The sequence below is a fragment of the Grus americana genome, chromosome 3, assembly GCF_028858705.1.
Source record: "Grus americana isolate bGruAme1 chromosome 3, bGruAme1.mat, whole genome shotgun sequence".
NCBI lineage: Eukaryota > Metazoa > Chordata > Aves > Gruiformes > Gruidae > Grus > Grus americana.
Genome location: NC_072854.1, coordinates 114,607,977 through 114,630,717, shown reverse-complemented (window position 1 = coordinate 114,630,717; position 22,741 = coordinate 114,607,977). Strand labels below are relative to the sequence as shown.

The 22,741-nt window shown below is 42.2% G+C and overlaps 2 protein-coding genes across 8 annotated transcripts in view; one reads left to right on the top strand and one right to left on the bottom strand.

The window, feature by feature from the left end:
• Positions 1 to 22,741, bottom strand: part of LOC129205263 (uncharacterized) — a 56,638-nt gene that overhangs the window by 9,447 nt on the left and 24,450 nt on the right. Inside the window, exons 7-11 of one of the 4 annotated variants that reach the window (XM_054822509.1) lie at positions 16,950 to 17,058; positions 15,841 to 15,979; positions 15,198 to 15,396; positions 6,751 to 6,894; positions 6,406 to 6,479 (exon numbers count right to left, since the gene is read on the bottom strand). In XM_054822509.1, the coding sequence (XP_054678484.1) occupies positions 16,979 to 17,058 (80 nt within the window). In that variant the 3' untranslated portion in view covers positions 6,406 to 6,479; positions 6,751 to 6,894; positions 15,198 to 15,396; positions 15,841 to 15,979; positions 16,950 to 16,978. Of the gene's footprint in view, positions 1 to 6,405; positions 6,480 to 6,750; positions 6,895 to 15,197; positions 15,401 to 15,840; positions 15,980 to 16,835; positions 17,059 to 22,741 lie in introns of those variants that run through there. The other 3 variants (XM_054822510.1, XM_054822513.1, XM_054822512.1) reach the window with 3 other exon arrangements.
• On the top strand, positions 18,513 to 22,423 carry TMEM17 (transmembrane protein 17). Of its 4 annotated transcripts, none has more exons than XM_054822514.1 (4): positions 18,513 to 18,892; positions 20,896 to 20,999; positions 21,244 to 21,357; positions 21,748 to 22,423. In XM_054822514.1, the coding sequence occupies exons 1-4, from the start codon at positions 18,790 to 18,792 to the stop codon at positions 22,051 to 22,053; spliced, it is 627 nt and encodes a 208-aa protein (XP_054678489.1). In that variant the 5' UTR covers positions 18,513 to 18,789; the 3' UTR covers positions 22,054 to 22,423. The 4 variants fall into 4 exon arrangements, 3 of the variants coding, with proteins under 3 accessions (XP_054678489.1, XP_054678490.1, XP_054678491.1); XM_054822515.1 differs by having other exon boundaries at positions 18,740 to 18,892; positions 19,122 to 20,999; XM_054822516.1 differs by having other exon boundaries at positions 18,765 to 18,892; positions 20,269 to 20,999.

The following is a 22,741-nucleotide window of genomic DNA, read 5'->3' as shown; positions in this document are numbered from 1 at the left end:
TCCTGTTAAAGCTTTGTACCAGCTGTGCTTTGTCCCAAAATCCAATTTAAAAAAAATCTGCTTATGCTTGTTCCTACAATACGAAGAATATTGAACTACCTTTCATAAACTCTGCTGTTGCTTACAGAGCATATGGTCCCACATCAGGCTCTCATTTCTCCAGATTTAGCCTTGTTAAACAACAGCATGCCTACCTGAGATATAAATTATCTTGAGGCTTGGAGTAATGCCATCCTGAGTAAGGAAGCTATTCATAACACTGCACTCCTTAATTTACTGCAGGCCAAAGTCCCCTGCCCACTTACAACACAGCACACACTGATGACAGTCGTTGATGGAGAAATCCAGTTTTAATCCAACATTCCCAGTAAACACATTGTTCTCTGAGCAGCAGAGCCATGAAATCTGATTTTCTGGAGGTTTCTATCCTATATGCCTTACTCCCCCAGCCATTACATTTGTAGAATATTTGCGGTTTGGCAATATTCCCATCACAAAACCTTCCAGCTCCTTCCTGTTATATTTATTCCTACTACTGCTCCTTGGGTAACGAAGCTAGAAGCTGCAGGGTCCCAGAAACTACCTCCTTCTCAGACACGGGGCTGCCCTTCCTTAGGGACCAGACTCCTATGGGCTTCTCCTACTCTGACACTGATTTTCAGGAAAAAATACTTTTCAGACCTTTCCCCCTTGGCCAAATTTGACTGAAACTGGTGAACACTTACCAAAGCTTTTTAGGGTAAAGAATGGATGGACAGTATAAGAAATCAGACTAACACAATTCATATCTGCCACATGTAAGCACAATTCATATCTGCACTCTTGTCTGCTATGTGTAAGTGCAAAGGGGCATCCAGCAAACTGTTCACCAGGTGCTGAGTGTGAAGTCTGAGGGTGTTTCTATTGAGCAATTATTTGCTGATATTGCACAGATAACACAGGGCACTTAAGAGGATACTGAGCCTACATGCTTCCCACTAGTGTCTCAACCACTGCAATAAGGAATTGGAAGGAATCTTTGAAGCTACCTCCAACACCTCCACCAAACTCCGACGTATTTCTACCCCCAAGTGTTTTGCCTTATTTTTCTAACTTAGGGGTCATTTTTCTTCAAGAGTCCTGTGCTCAGGGATTTGCATGGACCCAACATTCTCCAAACAAAAAGATAAAACCTCAACAGGCACTTCCTGGAAAGTTATTTCTGCAGACAGTAATCCTCTGCCCGCTGCCAGGCACACCATCTTCCTGGTAAATACCAGCCTAGATCTGTGCTGGATGGGTGACTTCCCCCTCACATGGAGGGGAGAGAGGCAGTTCTCAAAGCACATAGGAGCAGGCTCCCCTTTTGCTGGTTTCCCCCTGGAAAGGAGCTCCTTCAAGCACACAGCAGCTCCTCATGCCCATATAGTTCCCCAGAGCACACAGATGCCTCCTGCCCTCCAGCCCATGGCTGCTGCTCCCAAGATGCACTGCCCCAAGGCTCCTTCTTATCTGCTGTTTCCAGCTGCCTCTGACACAGATGAAGGGGCAGAGGGGACGAGCAATAATGCCAGGGAGAACTGAGGAAGGTCAGAGCAGGGCAGGAAAAATTATATCCATTCAGACATGCCCAAATACGATTTTTTTTCTTCAATTAAACTTCTAAGCATCTACATCATTAAGGATTTTGGGAGGAAAAAAATGTATTCCTTCTTTTTCCTCCTGATGGCATCTGCAACAGAAACATTTCCTCCTAAACATCTTTTCACTAACACCTTTTTTCTTTTTCTACCATTTGCTTTCTCTTTTACTATTTTTGAGCTTTCCCAATGTGAAATTATTTCAGAAATAGCAAGATAATAAAACATCCACAAAACAATAAAAAGATGAGATAGGAAAAATAACTGCAAGACCTCATTTAGCCTTTTAGACTTAGTAGCACAAGAAAATGAGGAGAAAAACAGCAAACTTAAAATTCTGAAATATCTATGCATCACCTCCCTTAAAACTCCGAAGTCTTTCTTTGAAAAAGTACTTCTGAATACATAGAGGTGGCCACCTTCTGAAAAACAAGTCAGGTTTTAGCAAAGCCTCATTTTTTCTGCAGGAAACATTTCAGTGGAGAGAAAAAAAAGCCAGTTCATTGTAATGAAGTTTAGTCATCACCATCGCATGATTGGTGATTAAGAGGAGCATGATGCCATGTAGACTGCTTCCCTACCAATTTAGGGTAGAGAGAAGCTTCAGGCGGCCTTGGGTGATGGGAGAAGATACATGACAGTGAGTGGTATAACAGCAAGGACAGTTATTCTCCAGCACTGCTGGAACGGGCATGAGCTTCCCACCCTCCCATGAGGAAGAGGAGGGTAGAGCCCAAGTGGAGCCTGTACCATTTGGGGAAGTGGGAATAAGAGACAGCAAAACAATCTGACTCCAGCCTGCTCTTAAAGAAATAACTCAGCCATTCAAATATACTAAAGCATTGTTTAGGTACTTAAGTACTTGAAAATTACATGTTTTCTTCATACAGACTGGAGAGTATGAGCTCAAAAGCAATGGCAATCCTCCTGCAAAGCTGCCTCAAGGGCACCTCCTAAGTCATTTCACCCTAGTTTGCTCTGAGAATTTCCTTAAGATGGCAGATTGCTGGACAGGCCCTTCCTGGTATCCTCTCTTGGTTGCTATGTTCAAGACAATGTGACAGAAAGTTTGCATAGAAGGCTGGGAAGGCCTCCTGGTTCAAATGCCTCTCCTCTACTAGCAATGAGACTAAGAGGATTTCCTCCTGACAGCAAAACTGCCTTTTCTCCCCCAAAGACACAGAGCTCACTGGAGGAAATGCAAAGCTACATTGCATCTGCGGCTACACATATCTAGAGGGAAAACACCTCTCCATACACGTCTTCCTGAGGGGCACACAGCAGCAAGCCCAGTCACAGTCCTGAGAACAGTCCTCTCCCATGTCCTCCCCTCAAGGAGCACTCACATCCTCAGACCCCACTTACAAGTCAAAATCTGCAAATACATGGCGCTCTCTAGTGTCTTTGCTCTGCTGAGGAGAAACGCAAGTATCCCAAGGCGCTGACATCATTCTAGACAGCATGGTATAAACACCCAGGCGGAGTGATGCCCAAGGCCTGCTACTAATTAGGAAGAGCTTGCCAGCATATTTGATTGAACCTTCCGGTGGAAGCCACTCCAACTATCTCTCTGTGGCCCCCACCAGCAGCGCAATGCTCCCAGAGCAGTCATTTAAACAAAAACAGATTTTTAAGCCATATTCCTGATGGAGACAACTATTCAGGAAAGTTTCTGATCCTGGATTAGTTCCCTAGAGAACCTGAGCATGCTCCTGTCGGCTCCCAAATTGGCCATCAGCAATGTCTAACACAGGCTGTAATTTCAGGGTGCAAGCTCAGAGGAAAAATCCTCATGGAGGAGCTACCGCAGAGATGGCACCAGGGAGGGCTTGGCAAGCCACAGTACGGGTGGTACAAGGGCAGGCTGAGGGCTCCTTTGGGACCTGCAGGTACCATTAGCCATGCAGAACAGCTTAACTCCTGCTAAGCAGCAGGGATGGGAGCAGCCCCAATAGAGAGACCGGTCCTTCCCTTATGTCTTGCCTCTTCCCATCACCACTTCAATGGGGGAGGGGGCGAGGGCAGAGCACATTTCTAGCTGTTGAAAGCGAGCACAATTCAAAATGGCAGCTGCTGTGATTTGCTCTTAAATGGCTTGCTGGTCCCTTTATTACTACATTTTCTACTCTGTTACGGTGCCTCTCTTTCTCCTGTGCTTCTCTGAGGCTGACAGTTTATGACAGAAATACAGCACATCCCACAGACTCATAGCCTCAGGTCCAACTGTGTTTGCCTAAATGACAAGATCGATGTGGCAATCTGCTGCAGAACATACGAGATTCCCCCTCTCCCCCTCTTTCTCCCTCAACCCCCTTCAATATACATTTCACATTAAATCAGCATCTAAAGGGAGGAGGTTCCTCTAGTGCCTAGGAGAATATATTTTCTTTGAGCTTGCAATGCTGGCTGGTGACAGGGGGAAATATGCTTGCACTGTGTAACTGATTTGATGTATGCCATGTTTTGGCGGGATAAACACCACCCCCTGGACTCCTTGCATTCCAGCGACTCCAGCCTAAGCTCCTTGTTAAAGCCTGCTGGGAGTCCATCAAAGACACTGAGTAGTTTTGACATGAAGATAAATGCTCTTATCTTCAGCTTCCAATGTTGCTTCCCTGAATAAGCACTCTCAACAGTTTTCACTGTTTAAACTGCTCTTCAGCTGGGGACGGGAATAGGGGGAAAACTGTTTTAACCCATGTTATTTCAGCAAACTTCTCTGCTGGGAGAATAAGCCGGGCTTGTCACCAAACCAGATGACTTCCACCGGGACACATCACCACAATTCACAGGGAATAAAATAAGGCCCCATGCAGGCAACACACTTAAGCACCTGAATAAACCTGCAGCTTAAGCTTATCTGTTGTTTTATGGGTTTAGCATGTCACAGATGGACATGCATCTCAGAACCTCAAACACAACTGCAATACATCAGCAAAACTACACATCCAAATTGTACTGTGCTGCTGAGGAACTTTATTATTTTTCAGCCAGGCAAATGCTAAAACATAAATAAGAATCTTTTAGGAGGACAATGCAAGACCCAGAAAGAAAACTTGGTCCTCCAGGTCCTCCACCTCTTGCTGTAGCAAGCTGTCCTAAACTGTAGCTCAGCCTCTCATCCCAGAATAGAGAAGTGAAAATCCTGCTTTGTGCTTTCCATCTGTCCTTGCTGGAAGGCCAACTACAGACCACAAACCTGACCATTAAGGGACAGCTCAACTGGAGCCCAAGAAAATCCCCACTGATTTGAATGGATCTAGGATTTCACTCTCTGCTTCTCCATATGAGATTAAATAAATATTTTCCTGCTAGAAAAATGCCACACGTGCCTGCCTTAGTTCAATGGGATCTTTAAAGTAAAGATACAGAAAAGTTGAAATAATTTCCAGTGGTATGGCGGGGGGTGAGTTTTAGAGCCAAAACAATATTTCAAGCACCATAAATCCAGTTCATGTATCTTTAATACAATGGAACAGACTTTGACAGGAAAAATGAAAAAGATATTAAAGAAAAAATCCAGGAGAATAAATTGCCAGAAGAAATAATATAAAATGCCTTAAGTATATCAGGAGGGACCTGCCTAGAGAAACAGTAGGTCTCTGACAGACCCAGCAAGCAGATGAAGCAATCAAATAGGGAGGTTGCAACCAAGCCAAACAATCTCTTTGCAATAAGTATTCACACTGGAAGATGACTGGGGTTAGAAAAAGGCAGAAGAAATAGCTATTCTGGAGGTCACTGCCTATGATGACACACTACCTGGCATGCAGGAATAAAATAAATACATAACAGAAGCACTGGAAAAACTCAAGATAGCCCATTGAAATGAATCAGCTGGCCTGACAGCAGCTCTCTAAATGTACTAGCCAACAAAGTAACTGTGATCCTGACAAGAATATGGAATTCATCTTCACACAGTTGTCACTACAGAGGGACCCAAATTATATCCACCCTTTAGAAGAGGGCCAAGATCATTGTGGGATGAGCCCAACAATTATTAAATGCCCAACTTAAGAAAAACAGCTGAGAAAAATCATGTAGTTTGAAGTGAAAACCCCTCAGGCCAAATGCAGCAGCAGATTTTTTAAGTCAGTAAAGTTACTCTGAATTTCTAGTGGAAGAATCCAGTTTTGATACTGGCCAGAACATTCTGTAAGAGCCTTTGAACTCTGGCAATGAAATATTCAGCTGCACAAATCTACAAGCCTACATCTATACCCAGTTCCTAGAGTGATAGGACTGAAGAGGCACAGGATTGTCTAAAAGAATATTTTTTAATAATTTCTGCTAAAAGTATCAGACAGCAGATAAACTCTGTTTTATTGGACTGAGTTGAAAAGCCGCCTGGACTGCATATGTGCTTATATTTCAGGATGAAGTTTTCAACTTACTATAAATGCAATCTCATCCCCTCATTACCCCACGAATCACAAAACAACCTAAATTTAATCCTGTTTGCGGACAGTAGCCTTCTTGTCCTGCATACTGACCACTAAACCACATTGCCACAACAAGAGTGAATACCCTTTGAATCTGTTGGTTACGTTGAGTATTAGAGTCTGAAGTAATGCAGAATAGACAGAAATAGTAACCGTAGTTGGTGACCAAAGGCTCATTCAGGCTCTAGTTGTATAAATTACAACCTCTTACTGAGGAAGCTCAGGGATACACTCAAAAAACAAACTGTGAAGCATGCTGTAGATACTAGTTGAAACAAAGCAGCCAAAAAATCTGGCTCCCACAAGCCAAACTTCTCTTGCTCTCAGCAGGATTGGAATTTTACCTTAGAACAAACAGTTGCTCCTACTTTGGCTTGGTGTATGACAGATATATAAGGCGGCACCTCCTGAAAGATACCTGGAAAAAAAGACAAGATACAGATGTTATACACAGCAGTCCTGAGTTTTAGAGACATCCTAATATGTCAGAAACCCTCAACTCTACATACCATTTGAGAAATTATATTTCTACCAATTTAATAGCTGCAGAGATGAGAACTGTTCATACTTCAGTCTGGTCCTATTTGTACAAATCAAAGAAGTAGAGTCTAACTGGATCCTCACTACAATCTACAGCAAAGATAATAAAGTACGTTTGAATTAGAAGTTACAGTTATAGATATACCCACCTGCATGCTGCTATAACCTGGCATCATTCCTTTACAATCCAGGACGCTGTGCCAATCTGCATAGCAGACTATCTGGAAAACACTATTTTTCTATGGCACTAACAATTTTGCTGTCCTCTGTTTTGAGAGATTGTCAAGGTCAATCTGTAAGATCAAATGGGAAAACAATGTCAATTTCCTATGCGACCTTCACATATGATTGTGTCTAGCTGCTGAAAGGAGCGATGCTCCAAATGACCATGTACAGAAGCATTTGGGGATCACAAGCAATGATCCCCATCAGGCTTAGTAGAGGTTGTTAACCTGCCAAATTTACTAGCTTTCTCTCAAGACTGTAGATGTTTCACCCTGTCTATAGATACGGTGGAAACACTGAGCAGAACATTGTTTTTCTGGTTTCAAGCTTAGAAAAACAAGTGTTCAGGAATTTCTGCGTTAAACTGTTTAACAATCAATCTTTATTTCCCTCTCTCCTCTTACAAGTTACATGACCAGAGAGAAAAATTTACCAACTTTCTCACAGAGCAAAATTTTAAGCAATTGGTTTGTCTCTTGTGTTTTAAACCCCACACTGCTCAGACTTCACATTTCAGGCCACCAACACACAATATTTACCAGAGAATTTCCCTGGTGCTACAAAGAATTATCCAGTGAGAACACACTCCATCCAAACAGCAAAACTAAGCCCACTGATTTTGATTCTTGGCTTCTCACCATGAGGTTGAGGAAGTCCTCACCACTTCCACAAAGAACAGAAGAAGTATCCTTTGAAAGTGGGTTGCCAATGTTGGTATGGACACACTGCTATGGGGTGGGTTTTTGCAAATCCACACTGGGAAAAACAGCCAGACTGAAGTGAGCAGGATAGCTTGAGTTACCCATGGACTTTTTTGCTGGCATCTGGTGTAAATTATTTCTATGTGTTGGTCTCTGTGTGTTCTCTACTATCAGCATTCATAAGTAGCACAGCTGGATCAGGACTGTGCTTTTTGGGTGCATCTACAACACCCCCCTGGCATGGCATAAAGAGGGGAAGCTTGGGGGTCAATTTGACATGATCTGCTGCAGGACTTTTTATCTACATAACATTTAGCAACGATGTGGCTTTTATAAGTTGCGGGTCACAGGCATGCCCGAGCAGTGCACTAATTGCTGGAGGACCTTATGCTCACAACACAAGCTGGTTACCATCAGGAGCACTCCTATGTGACTTCAGCCTTGGTCCACCAGGAAGGAAACCACTCTGAGCACACTGGTGGTGGACAGGTATTACTGCAAAAGCACAAAGTCTGATGCCAGGTAAGAAACCCCTCCAGCATACGTTAATGTAGAGGCATATCACCTGAGCCATGCTGAGCACCGTGTACTTGTGCTGTCTCAGGTATCTTCTGCAAGCAAGTATTGAGCTGCATCTGCATGGCATATTAGTCCCTTTAGTCCAGCAGTACTTGATTATAATCCATTGCCATAGCCAAGATGAATAATACTGGGAGGACAAAGTGGAACTGTGTTTGTGATCAATGAGTATTCTAAATTTGGCAATGATTTTAAAGGCCTCAGTGACTTGGTAAAAGAGTAACTTCCATCTCAGAAGGTGAAGGCACTCTGAAAACCAGCTCTTTTTAATGCATCCCTAGCTGGGAGCCCCAAAGCAGCTGGATCACTAGCCATTTTCCATATGCTGGGCCAATATTTGCTTGTGCAATGGAGTATAGCAGTTTCCAGAAAGCAGTATGTGAAATTAATCAGCCCTAAAGCCTAAATATCAGCCAACACTTATAAATTGAATAGCACTTAAATTTGATGAAAGTTCTGACTGAAAGTTCAGGTGTAGTTAGCAAAGGATTTTTCAACGACAATTTAAATGCCCTGGACTACAAAAGTGCTCACATGTAGGCAAAAAGGTGTGGGTGGCAAGGGGCAAAACCCAAGTAAACAAATCTGTTGGATGAAAAATTCTACTTCAACTAAAGTCTACATCTTGACATCCTTCTAATATCAAAGCGAGACAAGTTGGGGCTCAAAGAAAGCAGGATGAAGCATTTGCTGCTACCCAGACTCTTGTGGTCATGGTTCTTTCTGCAGCATTCCTACGTGAAAAACATTTCTCAGCCTAGACTCAGCAAAGCTCTTAAGCACATGCTGAACCAGTCAAATCAAGACTGGACAAGAAACAAGCTTCCATCTCATCAGGAGTTATAAAACTCACTGCAGAAGTGCTGAGTGAACTTATATGGCTTGTTTCATGTAAAAGGTTAAAGCTCCTCCTTTCCCGAAAAAATAAACCACATCTTTAATCCACTTCAGCAGAGTGCCTAGTGCTGTCAGGACCCTGACCACACACAGGACTGAAAATATGGCTACACTAGTTGTCTACTCTTAGCAAAAATAAGCCAGTCCCAGGGAATTACAGCTTTTTACCCACTGCACTGAAACTCTAGTTCATGAGCTTTCTCCCCCAAATAATGTGACACTGAACTTTAGTTTAACTTGGCACTTCTTCTTTCTGCTTTGAAAGGCATACAGCAAAAAAAGCTGCTCTATAATATTTGTCCAGCAGAAGTTCACTCTCGCAGAGTAAAGAAACATTGAGAACCGAATGGAAATAACAGAAGGATAAGTTATTCAGTTGATTGACTCCACCCTTCACCAGGATGAGATTTTGGGACATAATGGCTGGAATAAAGTGCTGTCAGTCCAGGCTCTGAGGCTGAAATTCTCCCTCCTGGCAGTGCAGAATGAACCCTTGGCATGAAGCAGCTTTAAAGCAGCTTTGTGTGTCTCTAATCTACAGCTGGCAGATCCTAGGCCCAGTCACCCATGCAAGCTCGGGCAATCTGTAAGCCCTTCTACGCCACGTCTCCTGCCAACAGGCGTTCCTGCAAGCAAGGGTCAGTCGGATTCAGGAATAATCTCAACACGTCACCTTCTGACAGAACAGACTGCCGAGAAGGGACTGTCTAACAATTTTTTTCAGTCGCTCTTAAACTGAGACTCCTTGAGGCAAAGCTGAATGTCAAGTTGGAGGTACCGACAGCTTTAAGACTAATTTGCAAACCCAAGCAGCTAACTCAGATCTGATGTTAAAGGCCTTCCACATCTGATAACTGAGACTTTTATAATAAACAATCTTTATGCAGACTGCTTCAATTCACCTGCAGGGTTGTTTGGTCTTACAGCTCTGTAGAAAAATTATCTCCTCTATACCATGACACACTCAGAAATCCACTTTCAGCATAGGAGCAAATACTGACTTATACTTTCTCCATCTCAACTAGCTGCTTGCCTTTTTATAAATAAATTCACCTGCAGTGACCATAAAGCAGTAAGAAGTCTCCTAGGGAATGTTATATTATGCATGCACAGGACACATGCTACTGTGTTTTAGGAAAGTGATACAGAGTTTGGAGATTAGAGGATAATAAAATGAAGATAAGTCCTCATCTAATTCTTCAAAAGAAAAGACCACTCAGAAAAAAATGTGGATAGACTCCAGCATTATAGGAATTCCTTCTATTATGCATTTGGCATCAAGTTCTTTCTGATTTCTTTACTCAAGCATATTCTCCTTTGGGGAAAATACATTACAGTTAGAACACTGCCCACAATTTCATAATATGTAGTTATGAAGATAATCATACTCGTGCCTCTCAAGGTGTCTGTTAATCTGGGCTGGTAAATTCCTAATTATCCTTGCAGGACAGCAATATCAATCCCGAGTCCTAGGACAGTGGGTCGCTACATTTAATGTTCAAGGAAAGAACATGGTCTTTAGGTGCGATAAATGAGGCCTGTCTAGTACCACAGTGGGCAATTTGCAATGTACACTGAAACTCTTCTAATGTATTCATCTCCTAAATCTTTTCCTCTGTCTGCCTGTTACATTTCCTCCCAAGGAAATCAGGGGAGACCTACTGTGATAAACATCTAGCATAAACAGACATGGATCTGTTCAGTTAGATTTGTTTTACTTACAGAAGAGTAGATGAGGGAACATAGAATACAGAAGTGAAAAGGCAGTTGCAGAAAGCAGCAGTTAAGTAGCTGTACTTCCATGGTGGTATGACGAGCAGTAAATGACTAACTGAAGAAAGCATGACTTAAGCTAGATATTAGGACTGTGTTTCATAATGACACAGACAGCTGAGCACCAGGATAGGTTTGCCCAGGCAGGCTGAGGAGTCTCTGTCACTGGAGAGGTGTGGTTTGGACATGATTGGCCAGGCTTTGAGACAGGAGGATGAAGTTCCCACTCCAGGGCCTTGCTGATTTACATGGAGGATTTTAGGGAAGTCACAGATGTGCCAGGTTACATCAGACAAGACCTCGTGGATATTCATGTTTTTTTAAAAGCAGAAGCAACTAGCTGAATAGAAATCAGCTAGTCAAGTAAAAGTCAACTTTGTTGATTTCCACCTTCCATTTTAATTACTTCTTACTGATCATGGGCAAAGTACATAATTTGTCACACTTAACACAAAGCCTACAGCACCTCAGCACAGGTCTTCCCTCTGAACTAAACCGCAGTGTTTAACTAAAACTCGATGCTACAGAGGAAAAAAATCTGGCCCAAGCTGTGCTAAATTCAAATTAAAGAAGAAAGAAATTACAGCACAGTGGCACCTCACAGCAGACTCTAGCTTTTCTCACTGATACCTCTGGTTGTCCTTGTAAACTTGTATAAACACAGTCTGTATTTGCCTCTTGACGCAGATGCTGCAGTTTAAAACCAACACTTCACCTGCACAGTCCAGCACTCAGTGCATTTCTAATTAGAGCTGCTGCAGGAGCATCTAATGTTTTAAAATACAGTTGTAATAAATCCTGCAGCTGTAAATTCAATATTTCATAAAGGCAGGCAAGACCTTGTAGACAGAGTCTGGGGGGAAAATTTGCTCTTAATTCAGTCCTGTAATAAAGCATTTAATAGAGAGAGAGGACAAGCAAACAAGCTGGATTTGATCCTTCAATCTTGCCTCCTCCAGTATGAATGGGAACAATGCAGCATGCAGGAAAGGAATTCCTTTAAGCAACATCTTTACAGTAAAAATCCCTTTAGACTTTCTCCAGTCTCAAGCACCACTTTATAAATTCTGGTTACATGAGAAACCCTATCTTCAACTGACAAATAGAAATTTTACATTTCAAAGACAGCAGACTGGAGGGTTCAAAATGATCATTCACACTACAACAACAACTAGTATCACAGCTGAGACTGAGGTACAATGGCACAAGTAGCCAATGTGTACCCACAAATAAAAAGCCCCTGCCTTAAATAATTGAAAATGTAATAAAGAAAGAATTAAGCATTCTTTGAAACTTCAGAGAGTTACTACACTCTTTCTTCTTGATGAGAACTTGAGCCAAGTCTGCTTTGTCTGTAAACACAGAAAAGAGCCTAAAGCTCTTATGGAACAAAAATCAACATGGAGCCAAAACCACATCCCAACAGACAGATATTGTAGGTTGCAGTGGTGTTGCACTAACATCCCCAAAAGCATAACCTATGATGTTTGAAGCTAAAGGCGCTGAACTAGAACTCTACTTCTATGCCTTAATCTTAGGCAGTGAGACTTGTGGGATTTCCATCATTCTCACAATCCTTCAGTCTCTCAAGGAGAAAGCATTGGCCCGGAACATGAAGAACGGATAAAGGAAACACAGCGATGCTGACCTGACAACACAACGTGTACCTTTACATTTAGCAAAGCTTCAAAGCAGAGGGAGAGTTTCCTCTTGTTTAGAAACTCAAATTTAGGCACCCAAATGCATATCAGAGAATCCAAACATCTGACCTCAATTTAGGGTGCTGCTGCTGCTCCCACTTAAGTTGCATTAAAGTTCTGTCATACACTTTTGAAATTAGGCATTTATGTAACTGTCCAAATAGGAATTTAGAAACTAAAAATAAAAACCCGAACCCTGTGATTAGTTTTTTAACTAAACAACAGTCCTCTCTGCCTTGTGGTTGGTTTTTTTTTTCCTAAATTATCATATTACTAATGTTATCCTCCATCACTCACTCAGGATTTGAGCTTGAGCTAATTGCAAAGGATATACAAAACAGGTATTACAGGGAACTTTCAGTAGCATGCAATAACAAAATAAATCCTGCCTTTGCATGGGTTTCTGATCACGCTGATGCATGTGACCTTGGAGGTAAATTTTTAAATGCTGGGCCATCTTTGGATTCTGCAATAAAAAGAGAAAGCACTGGCACTGTCAGACCCACGTCCCAAGAAGCATTTTGCAAGAGGTATACAGAGTGCAGGTAAAGGATCTGGTGTAACGCCCAGGGAACACAAACAGCCCTACCATCTGGGGGAGCTTAGACTGCTGTAAAGTGTTCAGTTTTCAAACCGCCAGGCACCTTGATTTAGCAAAACAACTAGACTCTACCCATCATCAGTAGAGAAGGATAGACACATGCAGCAAGTGCATTACTCCTTCCCATGAACAGCCTTCTGAGGAAATCCACCGTAGAAGTGACACCTCTCTAACTAGTTTGGATTGTACAAGTAATATTTAGACAGCTAAAATTACTGCAGGAAAGATCACCTCACCTATCTATGCAAGCAAAGATGAGACCAAGGTTGAAGTCATCAGATCCTCTGCTGTAAAGATCTTCCCACACATACTCCCTGCAAGCTACAGAGGTCTGCAAAGCAACTCTAGACCCAAAGCAGGATTCTCAATGTGCATTTCTTCACAAAGAGAGCGGTGCGGCTATTCCAACCGCGCACCGGCCAAAACACTATTTGCTCAGAATTACTGAGAGCCCACACCATGTGTCTGCATACCTCTTGAAAGAACAAGTCTTAAGCTTAAATAAGTCTCAAGTCCTGACCAGATTTGCACATGTGACTGGGGCAAAGTTTATCCCCAACAGGCTCCAGAAGCAAATGAAGAACATCACTTTGCTTACAAACCCCCCAAAAAAAGGGTAACCAGCCTGTCTACAGTGTTAAAACATGGCATTCACTGGCTATTCCAAAGCCACCTTTCAAAAGCAGGGAGCCTCTCTGCACTGGCCAGGTCATGCAGAGTCCTTTAAGGGCATGTCAAGGATCTTCACAGAAGTGAGGCTCTGGCTCAAAATCCATCCATTCACAGTAACCACCTTATGTTTCACAAAAATCTTGATTATTTTCGCAACACAAACAGTAAAACTTACTAGCCATGTCAGCTTTGAGAGTTTCCCAACATGCTTGACAAAACTACAAATCAACAAAATAAAACAAGCAAGGGAGTGGCTTGTTTTAATGGCTCTAACTAAATGCCAAGTACAGCAAGAAGAAAAGAAAATCAATCCAGAAGAGCAAGTAATAGCCTTTTTTTTTCCTGCTGTCTTTATGCTCAAGACTAAAATAGCCTAGATATATTTAATGTATGTAATGACTGCAACAATATGCAACACTTGATACAAGGGCCTGGGCTAAGTCTCATTAGCAACAATAATTGTTTACCAGACACAAATATCCTGTAGGTGTTAAACGAACACCAGGGACTAGTGTACAAGTGACACAGAGAAAAGATTGTCCTGGGATATTGCAAGCCAGGAGCACAGCTGTGAAATTGCTCTGGCAGACACTGTCACAGCTAATAACATGATCCTTTCAAACACACTCATTAGAGTCTTCATGGCATTTGTAATTTGTTAAAATTCCCACTCTGTCACTTCATTCTGAGGACATGAGGAGAAAGCAAACTGTACTCTGCTTGCCTGCACATACCTCAGCTCACCAGCACTTTTTACATGTTTTACAGCGCTTCTACTAAAACACTGGGCAGCTGTTAAGGGGCAAGCAAAGAGGAGAGTGATTTCTGTTGCTTGCACACATACGGGTAGGTAAGGGACAGCAGCACATGCACACCAGGGAAAATAGCATTTGTGAGATTTCACACCAGCACATTCAGAAATATAGCAATTGCAATTCAGGTGCAAAGATAAACCACTGGCATCATTTAAATGAACTCTGTGTTTCTGAAATGCCATCTGTAAAAAAACTGCTGATATTTAATTTTGTTAGATATACTGCATCTGGTGTTTATGGCTTAGTGCTGTTGCCAGAGAGCCCCGGGAGCTTTGGTCTGGGAGCCACGCCAGTGTCTACCAACTTAGTTGGACTACTGTGGATACACAAAGATCCAATATTCCTCTGATTTAAAGCTTTCAGGCAGATTTTCAGAGACTTTTGTTTTATTTATAGCTAGCACGTGTGGAGAGAAATAAAATAATAATTTAATATGGTGCACAATTATGGGCCTATTTCTTCCAGTTTCATATTTTAGTAGCTTATTTTGAAGCACAGAGATTTGGAAATCTGGTTATTTCTACCTTAACCATTCATATGCGGATAGACACAAAGAAATTCAGTAGTGGCATGCATTTCCATTAAAAAAGGAAAAGGCCAAATACAGTTTCATCACAAAAGCCGTACACTTACACTATTTATACAGATGGTCATCATAACTGTTAGTGTCACATAACCGTTAAATTTTTTCCTTCTTCCACTTCTTATGGCACAGATTTATATCCTTCTGTTACAGGAAGCTTTGACTTGCCAATGGAGATGCCCTGGTATTGTGATCCTTGAAGTTTTAAGATTCTCTTCTGCTTAAAGCTAGAGTAGGTGCTCTCCAACCCTCCCTACAGAAAATCAGAATAATTCCGTTCATTAAATTGACCGAAAAAAATTTATGCCTCAGGCTAAAGAAAATTAAACAGAATTAGTAAAAACAAAGACTATATATTCCATCTTCAGGAAATATTTGAGGCATCTGCACAGACAAAAATATTAAACAAAAGTGCGCACAATTTTATTTCGTGGGGACACGTAGGATGCTTGGCCATCTGCTGAACACGTAAAGCTGCCAAATATCACAGATTCACACCTTGAGTATGGAAATTGAGTTCACATGGCAAATCCATGCTTTTCTTGTGGTGTCTGCATTCCACTATCCTTTCCTTTACCTACTTCAGTTTTACACTTCACTGACTGCTAAGCTGGATGGCTTCATAGCTTTTGAATGAGCAGATCCCAATTTTGCAAAGTCCCACTGACTGCCACAGAGATGCTGGCAAGATACCTGCCTGTATGCTTGACAGGTTTTCAGAACTGGGGAACATAAGAAAATCAAAGTGTTTTGGAGATCGGAGCCCCTGCTCAAAGCCACTGGCATCAGGAAAAGGCATAACATCGTGCAGTTCAGGGAAAATTCTTCCATTCTGAAAAAGTAATCAAAAGGAAAATCCTTAAAGGCTAAACTTTTACAGGCCACCAACTTATACTATGAAAAAAACTTGAGACTTCCATGAATATCTGACAATCAAAACCCTGCCATACTTTTAATTTATATTAACCTCTTCCTTGATTCTAATTAGCTGAGAGTATGGGACTAGTGTTTCCCGACCTTAAAGGGTGGTTAACCAGATCAGGACCAAGACAACTGCCTGAAACCTTGTTTTACTGTTATCTCATGGAAATCTTGCACAGATTCGTCATCTTGCCACTGTCTATAGTGGAGAACTGCACTAGTGGTGAGATCTGCAAGATAGCGCAAAAGTCACCACTGTAGCTGTTGAGCCTGACAGGAAATACATTTCTAGTACCTACTGGTAATTGGCAAGAAAACAAATATAGACTGCACTTTTTGAAGTTCAGAAACCTATCTAACATTAATGCTGTTTTTCATAATGCTTCTTCAAATATAAAAGTGATTTTTAAACTCTTCCACTATTTATTAGGTAGTTAGCCAATTATCAGGCATCCACTCACAGATTTTTATAATTGAAACTGCAGTATACCTCTAGTGCCTTCATTGCTCAGTGCTTTGAGGTCCATATCTGGCTAGGACATCACATGACATGTATGTCTACGACTGCAGCTTGTGTTGCGTTACCCCCCTGCAAACATGCCAGCTAGCACAGGCATCACTGTCACTATGCTGATTATGGAGGAAGCCTCACAGTTTAAGACAAAGTCAGGTCAAAAAAAGCTGAAAAATACTCTGACTTTTTATGTTTATCAAATTATTTGCTTGTAGAGCTGTCTTGCCAGCGAAGCTGAGCTACCTAGTTCAAAGGTAAACCAGGTAGCATTGCTGACCTGTGGTCACTGCTGTACAGACACATCTTGTGTGACAAAAGCTACATCACCTCTTTTCATTTACCTTATGTTTTTCACTGGACAACTTACCTGTCTGCTTATGTCCAGGATATGCTGAATTATGTGCCTTTTACTGTAGGTTTCAACAGAAACTGCAAACAGTATTCCACAGGACTCAACTTTTCTTGTTCTGTCTTACCTGTAAAATAGTGATAACCCTATTTGTGTTTAAAACTTTATTTTCTAGGAGCACTTACACAGCAAAGACCAATGCCCTCACTGCCTCTAAGGGGGCATGCAAAGCAGCTTTTGAAATTCTAAAAATATCTTTCATTCCTTCTCCCTTCGAAACTGCTGCCATTATTTAAAAATCATTTCCTCTTCATTTCTTCAGAAGGTCTTCAGGTTCTTTTTAAATGCAGATTTCTGCTGGCATACCCATGTTTGGAGAAGTTCTTTGAAAAGTATCTGTTGTCAATACCACATCAGTCATCAGCTTGAAAGCCAAATGGATTTCTCAGAACTCCTGCTTGGTTACTCATCTTTCTCTGTAGTTCTCCCAGTGGGACAGAATGAAATTAAATTTAAACTATGCTTTAAATTATTTATTTAGAGATAATTGAGTTTGGCAAGTCATACTAGAGAATGATCACCCAGGGAAGTAGCTAAATGTGATTTTGGGAGAGGAAGGGGGCAGGAGAAGGGAGTCGACATGTCATATTATGTACAGTAAAATCACAAATGTTATCAGTTCTCACAATAAAAGGCACAAGCTGCTCTTGAATTCTGAGTCCACAAAAAATAATTTCCTGTACACTTAAGAATGGCATCCTTTCTCCTCAGTAGGAATCAGACCCTAAGGGGGATGAAAAACCTGGTGAACAGATTACCTCATTTTTAGGGGGACTACATTTTCCAAATAAAAAGAATAAGCAGAACTTGTATTTACATTATTAACTTTGCATAATGTCATGAGGCTTGTCTCCTATAAGGGACAAAAGCTAACTAGAATAAAAAGGTGTCACCACTGCTTTTAACTCAACAGTGACACAGACAGGTTTCCCTGAGGAAAAGGTATTTTCTAGTTTAGCTATATTTGAATTTATCATAAAACAAGGATCGTTCACATTCACCTTATGTAATAAAATAGAGCTTTATCAATATCCATCTTTATTTTACTCCCTGCTCTCTCTAGCCATCATCAAGCAGCATCATTGCCCTGGGTTTATCCTGACAGAAGCAGAGCAGTCCTGCAACTGCTTTCCTTGGACCACTATTTCATAATTACCTTTCCAGAAAAAGCCAAACCCTGCCCTAACAGACTAGGAAAGAAAATACACTCCAACTGATTAGAAAGGAACAACGGTGTAGGAGCTGAGGGAAGACACTCAGGTCTGGCACACACCAGCAGCTCTGAGGTAAAAGGACACTGTTTTGGGCAACTCTCACACGCTAGGCTGCATGGCAACTGTGCCATGAACGGCTCGGGGTGACCTGCCTGCTAAGCGATGCTTTGTCCTTTTCCAGGATGATGGACAGTCCCAATCTGGCAGGAAAGCACCACACTCGCACAGTGACAAGCAAAAACGTTCTCCTCCGCACACATACATATACATGACAGAAGTATGCAGGAACACACCTCTACGGTTGTGTAAGCACACACCGAGGCAGCAGTGACCGCTCTCACGTGCATAGCGCAAATAAACATGCGTTTACATATCAGCAATCATAAGTTTCCGGGCTCCCAGAAAGCTCCATTATAACACTGTCCCGGGGGCAGAGGCACCGCTCTCCTCTCCCCAGCGCCAGGAAAGGCCTCGCCCCGTCCCAGACCGCGGTTGGCGGGAACCCGCCGGCGCCCCCACCTCCCCACCGCGCCTGCGCGCCCCCGCCTCGTCGCCACAGCAACGGCAGGCCGCGACGCCGCAGCATGTCGCTGCCCGAGCCCCTGAGGAGGCGGCTGGGCTCCTTCAGCCACACTGTTTTCACCGATAGCCACCGCACCGGCCCGCAATACCCGGGAGACCGCGCAGGTAAAGCGTAACAGCTCGCTGGGCGGCGCGCCAGCTACAAAAATGGCGGCGGACACGGCTGGGGCGGGGGCCCAGGAATGAAGATGGCGGTGTCAGCCGTCACCTGGCAGCCGTTGGGGCGGCGCCTCGCGCTGACGGCTGTGCCGGCCCGCCCCGGGGAAGGGCCGTGAGGGCTGTCTTTTCCCACCGGCGGGGTGTCAACGGATGTCTCCCCGTTCCACCCAAGCAGAGCCGTGCCATCTGCTGGGGTAGCCTCCTCGCCCCCCGCCCCGTCGGGCGGGAAGGCTGAAGTGCCGGTCCCAGAAGCCCCGTCGCTCTCCGCCAGAGGAAGGGGCCCTCAGAGTAACCTCGGCGACACAGGTGCCGGCCCTGCGGTGAAAAGCAGAGGTGCCTTTTAGATGAGGTCTGGTTTCACTGTCAGTCACGTAGTGTGGCTTCATGGATGGTGTCTGGGGTAAAAGAACAGTGGCTGCTCTTACCACTCTGCGCTTCACATTCTGCATCGTTTCAGGCCTGACACAGGCTTCCTTAAAATAGGAAGCAGGGAACAGCCTTGTTCCTAAATGCTGGTATAGAGAGAACACTCTACACCTGCCTTTTGCAGCTTAAAATATTGCAGATAAAGTCCATTGTTACTCATACACCGGGCACTGTGCCTGTGCCCAAATAAAAAGTAAAAATGATTGATGGAGAACACAGAACAAACAAAAAACTGAGCTATTGTTTTAAGCTCAGTAGTCCTGCACAGTTAGGATACCAGATGCTTAAAGCAAAGAGGTGTACTAAGCTAGAGTTAGGTAGCAAAAACCTTAAGCTTGCAATATACCAGCTTTCTCTAATTTTTCCAAGTCTATCACGATGACCGATAACTGTTCCTTCATCATATTGCCAGTGAAACTTGCAGTTGAACAGGTTCCCTTTTCATACCTTGAAAGTGAGAGGTACCATGAAAATAAACAGTCTGTCTACACAAAAAGGCTATAGTCATTTCAACTGGTATTCAGTTGAACTGATATTCAGTTGAATATCACCATTGTGACAGACAGGGGCACAAGACTCGAATACAGACCGGCAGGTCACAATGAATACTTTCTAAACTTGCTCAGGTGGTACCAAGTGAAGACTTCATTGCGGAAAACACAAGAAAGGAGACTGTTGGTAATTGAAGTAAAATGGATGCAATATCAGTTACCTAGAATATGGCAATGAAACTTCACCCATTAGAAAATGAATGATTCCCTTAGCATGTCCTTTTAATTTTTTCCTTAAGTCTAATCTTGTAGGTCTATTATTAAATCCAAAATATAGAATTTACTGCCTGCATGTTCAGTATTTGCTTTTCTCTACATTGTATGAATGCATTTTGTTCTCTACAGACTTTAAAGGATAAGTTTTAGTTTGACACATATTTGAAGTTGTTAGCTCTTAAGACCTAGAAGAATTACTGGATTCTTGCAACATCACTTCCATCCAAATGTCTATTTAAAGATGGAAAATGAAGAGTGCGTAATGCAAACCTGCTCTCTGGCAGTAAGTACTTACTTAGGACAATCATCTACAAAATAATGATAATCCAGTATATACTCATTTAAACTGTGACCATTCTTTTAGGAACAGCAATGAAATAACCACTAACTCTTTCTGCAATGTCAGTATACAGCACTACTTGAGCTAAGCCTATCAGTCAGAGATTGTGGAGTAAGCCATAAGCCACCAGGTAATCAACAATCAGACACTCAACTTGAATATATGCCTAAGTGATAAAATTCTGTGTCCTGTGAACTGAAAGTTGCCTTAGATTCCAGGAAATGGTGTAACTCAAGGTAGGGTAAAAAGTTTACCTCTAGATTTATAAAAATAGTATTTTTCTTAATGTTTAATTTGACTGGGAAGAGTGTTGATGCACTGCTTGAAGTTAAGACGGAGCAGTATCTTTCTGTCGCATTTATGGAAGGGAAATATGGAACACACTAAGAGTGATAAAGACTTCCCTCTATCTACAGATAATGAAATAGCTTCCAGTTTACCACTGCAGATGTCCCTCTATTTCAACGTTTATTTTTTCCCATTTTGGTGGCTCAGCACAGTTGTCATGCTCCATCTGAAGGTGAGTCCTGAAGGAAGTGATGGTTTGCAAGTGTCATATGTTTCTGATCAAACACCTCCTAGTAGTGAGCTAGAGTTCACTGGAATTAGAGGTTATTAGGGAATTCCTTGAAACTGGGGGGTCGAGTATTTGAAAGCCAATGCAACACTGTCAACTTACAGTAGCATACAGTGTTTTCATTTAGTCACAAACAGCATGTTATGAAACAGCACAGCAGAAACTTTTACTCTCTTCTTCCCTCTAGTATCCAGTCTTGTCAGATTACTACAAGTTCATCCTGGTCACAATCATGATCCTAGCCTCTCTAATAGAGATCATTCGACTCTACCTGGGATACATGGGCAATCTGCAGGAGAAGGTATGTTACTGCATGTACATATTCATTTGTGCAGGAGAGCTTTTTGGAGTCAAACATACATGAACTGGTAAACTATTTTACTTAAGCAATTTAATTTGAGGAGATGGATATTTCTCCAAGTTACAGTCTGCCTCCTCTATTCTCTTGGCATTGGCTTCCACTTTTGTGCATTCCAAGTTTTCCCCTCAGAAGAGGGCCCTCTCGCTCCCCAAAACTGTTTTATCAGAAAAAATAAGTACAGTTAAAAACACAGTGTAGGGAAACCTCACTTTAGCCATTTTATATTATGTGGTGGCTTTTGGAAGATGAAAAAATGCAAAACTTTGTGGACAACCCCACATTTTTTTAATCTCCAACTGCCAGTTAATAAGTGATGTCTCCCTGTTATAGGTCCCTGAGCTGGCTGGGTTTTGGCTCCTGAGTCTCCTCCTGCAGTTGCCTATAATTCTCTTCTTGCTATTTAATGAAGGTCTGAAAATTCAGCCGCTGGAGCGAGCGGTCCATATCATCTTTGCCCTCTTCCTCACCTTCCAAGTCATTGCAGCCTTTGTCACCCTGAAAAGAATGGTAAACAAACTGGCAAGTCACTTCCGCCTTAATGAATTTGACCAGCTGGAGGAACATCCTGTGCCTGATTTTTACAGCCTAGGTAAAGAAGAGCAAGCAGTTTCCATGGCTGGTAGGGGCCCATGCTGACAAGGTTCACCCAGCAAGTGCTGCTGGGGAATCACACACTGGGGACCTCACATTACTACATCTCTGTTTCTATTTTGTTGGATCATTCTTTACCTTCCTATATCAGAGATATTAAAAAAAAAAATAGGGAGTAAGCCAAAATTAAACCTCAGAGATTGGAACTCTACTCAGCAAGAAAAATCAAAGCCAATTATATAACTGGCTTGAGTAGACTATTTATGGATTGTTACTGCATAGGGTACCAACAGAAGGTTTGGAAAATGTAAACCCCACCAAAGTCATGTGGGATTTAAAAAAAAAAAAAAAAGTCTTTTTTCCTCATTATTTGCACATAACTGTTTTGTTTACAATAAATCTTTTGTACACATTTTTATTTGTGTTGATACCAGTTTTCTCTCTATTCTTTCAGATATGTTGCACATATTTATTGTCTGGTACCTCAGTTAATAAAAGAAAACACGCACCCCACCAAACCCAAACCAACAAAGAACCCCAAGAAATCTTGAGGCCCAAAAAGAACAATGATAAGATAGTGAATAAAGGCTACTGTTTCAGACATGGTCTTCCAGATAATTCCAGCACTAGGTATTCCTTACTAATAAACTAGGGATGGAATTTTAAAAGTATTCCTTCCTCAAACTCCTCCATTTATCTTGGGCTTGGTTAGAGTTTTAACTGTCAAGCCATT